This window comes from Oryx dammah, unplaced genomic scaffold, assembly GCF_014754425.2.
Source record: "Oryx dammah isolate SB20612 unplaced genomic scaffold, SCBI_Odam_1.1 HiC_scaffold_24, whole genome shotgun sequence".
In the NCBI taxonomy this organism is placed as follows: domain Eukaryota; kingdom Metazoa; phylum Chordata; class Mammalia; order Artiodactyla; family Bovidae; genus Oryx; species Oryx dammah.
In genome coordinates, this window is record NW_024070208.1 from 85288789 (window position 1) to 85291600 (window position 2812).

At 48.4% G+C, this 2812-nt stretch overlaps 1 protein-coding gene across 1 annotated transcript in view; it reads left to right on the top strand.

The window, feature by feature from the left end:
* Window positions 1-2451, top strand: part of CDC16 (cell division cycle 16) — a 27243-nt gene extending 24792 nt beyond the window's left edge. The window contains exon 18 of the mRNA XM_040267505.1: window positions 1970-2451. Coding sequence (XP_040123439.1) covers window positions 1970-2229 — 260 coding nt within the window. The 3' untranslated portion in view covers window positions 2230-2451. The remainder of the gene's footprint in view (window positions 1-1969) is intronic.
* Window positions 2452-2812: the final 361 nt, after the last annotated feature.

Here is a 2812-nt window from a genome sequence, read left to right on the forward strand (position 1 = left end):
GTCCAGAATGCACAGCACAGAGACTCACAGGGAGCTCGTCCAGAATGCAAACAGTCCTGCACATGACCCCGCAGTAAGAAAAAGTGCCATCAACAATGTCCAAAGTGCTTGAACAGGAGTTTCACCACAGAGGATATTGAGAGAATTGAAAGCAAATGAAGGTGCTCAGTACATTACTTATCAGGAATGTGAATAAAGGCCATGCTGAGGCATCACTATAGACCTGCCAGAGTGTCTAAAAGAAACAAATACTGATAGTGCCTGGGGTTGGCGATGGCGCAGAGCAGCTGGGACTCTCACATGTTGTTATTGCTGGATTATCAATAGGGCAGACTCTTTGGAAAACTGTTTAACAACACGTCTGCTGAGGTTAAACAGGCCTGCTGTTGCCCAGTGCGCCGCTCTGGCCAGCAGAGGCATGCTGTTTCCCACAGCCCTGCAGGTGACTTGTGTGCTGGGCTTTCGCTTCGCAGGGCTGATGGGTTAAGATGGTATTATGCACAGGGGAATCTCACTGACAGAGCTGGGCCCCTCCGCGGGTCTTTACCCCAGGCTTCTTTATAGCATGGTGGTCTCAGGGCCGGAGGGAGAAGAACTAAAGTTTCAGGGCCCCCTGAAGGCTACAGTTCGCACAAAACCATTTCTGCCACATTCTTTTCATCACAATGAGTCATGGGGTCAATCCCTGATCCAGGAAGGTCTCACATGCCACGGAGCCCCTAAGCCCATTTGCAACGACTGAGGTGGCGCTCTAGCAGAGCTCGGGAGATGCAACTGCTTAAGCCTGCGCTCCCAGAGCCCGCGGTCTGCCACAGGAGAAGCCGCTGTAGTCAGAGGCACGCCCTCCACAGCAGAGAAGAGCCTGTGCAGCAGCGAGGACCCAGCACAGCCCAGAATAAGTGTACGAATGGGACGACTGGAAAAGTGTCTGGAGACCCAGTGCTAGGATGGGCGCTTGCCTGCCCTCATAGAGGCCTTACAAAAGGAGATTTCTAAGCTGGCTCATTACACATTATTTTATGGAACATATGTTACGTTACATCCGGGTGTACAGCCCAATGAGTTAATATCTGCATTGTAAAATCACCACCACAGTAGGTCTAGTTAACATTTGTCACAACACAGAAAAACTTTTTTCTTGAAATGAGAACTTACAAGGTACACTCTCAGCAACTTCTGAATATGTAAAATGGTATTATTAACTGTAATTGTATGGGCTGTTTTTGTGTTTAGTAGACTTGCATGTTATCTGTCAAGACATCTGTTGAAAGCTATTGGTTTGAAGTCCGTAAAACTGTCATCTTGTTCACATCAGAGTAGCTGAGCCTGTGCTAGGACACTTTAGTTGTGTCTGACTCTTCGTGACCCCACGGAGCAGCCCGCCAGGCTCCTCTGTCCATGGGGTTTTCCAGGCAAGAGTACTGGCGTGGGCTGCCGTTTCCTCCTCCAGGGGGTCTTCCCCACCCGGGGACTGAGCCAGCGCCTCTTAGTTCCCTTGCGCTGGCAGGCAGATCCTTCACCACTGGTGCTGCCTGGGAAGCCCTGATAGCTGGGCCTCTCCATGGCCCATCCATTCTTCTTACAGTTTTGATTTGTGGGAAATCAGTGTGTTTCTCTGTGCCTGAGACTCGTGACTGTACTTGGGCCAAGTGCCAGCCAGGATTCTCCATCTGCAGCTGCTGAGGAGGTCCTGCCCACAGGCTCCTGTTGGCGCTGACTCCCTTTGCGGGTAGGAGGCGGCTGCTGAAGCCCTGGAGCTGAGCCTGCCTGTGTTTCTGGGAGCCTTCCCCATAGTCTCCCTTCATCATAAAGACCCACGGGGCAGAGAGACATGGGAACATTGTCGTTAGCTATGCATGTGCTCTTACAAGGACATGTGACCCAAATGATAGAGCAGTGTTATGTATTGCTGGAAATGACAAATGGGATTTTCTGTTTTCTTCTTACTGTGGTGTGTCTGTCTTTTTAGGAGCAGACATCAAAGACAAACTAAAATGTTACGATTTCGATGTGCATACAATGAAGACATTAAAAAACATTATTTCACCTCCGTGGGATTTCAGGGAATTTGAAGTAGAAAAACAGACTGTGGAAGAAGCAGGGCTTGCACCACTAGAAACCTCAAGGAAAACCCCAGATTCCAGACCTTCCTTGGAAGAAACCTTTGAAATTGAAATGAACGAAAGTGACATGATGTTAGAGACGTCTATGTCGGACCACAGCACATGATTCCAAACTAGTCCCAGTTCCCCGTTGTCTTAGAGTAAGTCTGTTTCCTCTCATCCTTGTCTTAAACATTTCCAGTTTCTCAACATGCATCCAGACCCCACCTCTGCATTTAGGAATGGATACTTGCCTTAAGAAATTGGATCGCACACTGTTGCAACAGATGTTTTCTGAGTATACAGAATCGTAATGCAAGGTGAAATAAAGAAGGTGAAACATCTCTCACGTCTTTTTTTCAGCAGACTTTTATTTGGGGCTAATTTTGAGCTTACAGAAAATCTACAAAGATAGTACCAGGAGCTTCCAGATGCGCTCACCCAGTTCCCGTATTGTTACCATCTCATGTGACTGTGAGACTTCCATCATAACGTAGAAACCCACCTTGGTTTTCAGTAACCAAACTCCAGGCGTTTTGGATTTCACCAGTTTTCCTGTGAATGTCCTCTTTCCACATCTGCATTTGGGAGGCCTAGGCTGTCAGATCTCCTGGGCTCCTTGGCTGGGACGATGTCTCAGGCCTTGTCTTTCATGATCTGGACAGCTTTGGAGAGGACCCGTCAGATAGTTTGTAGAGTTTCCCTCAGTC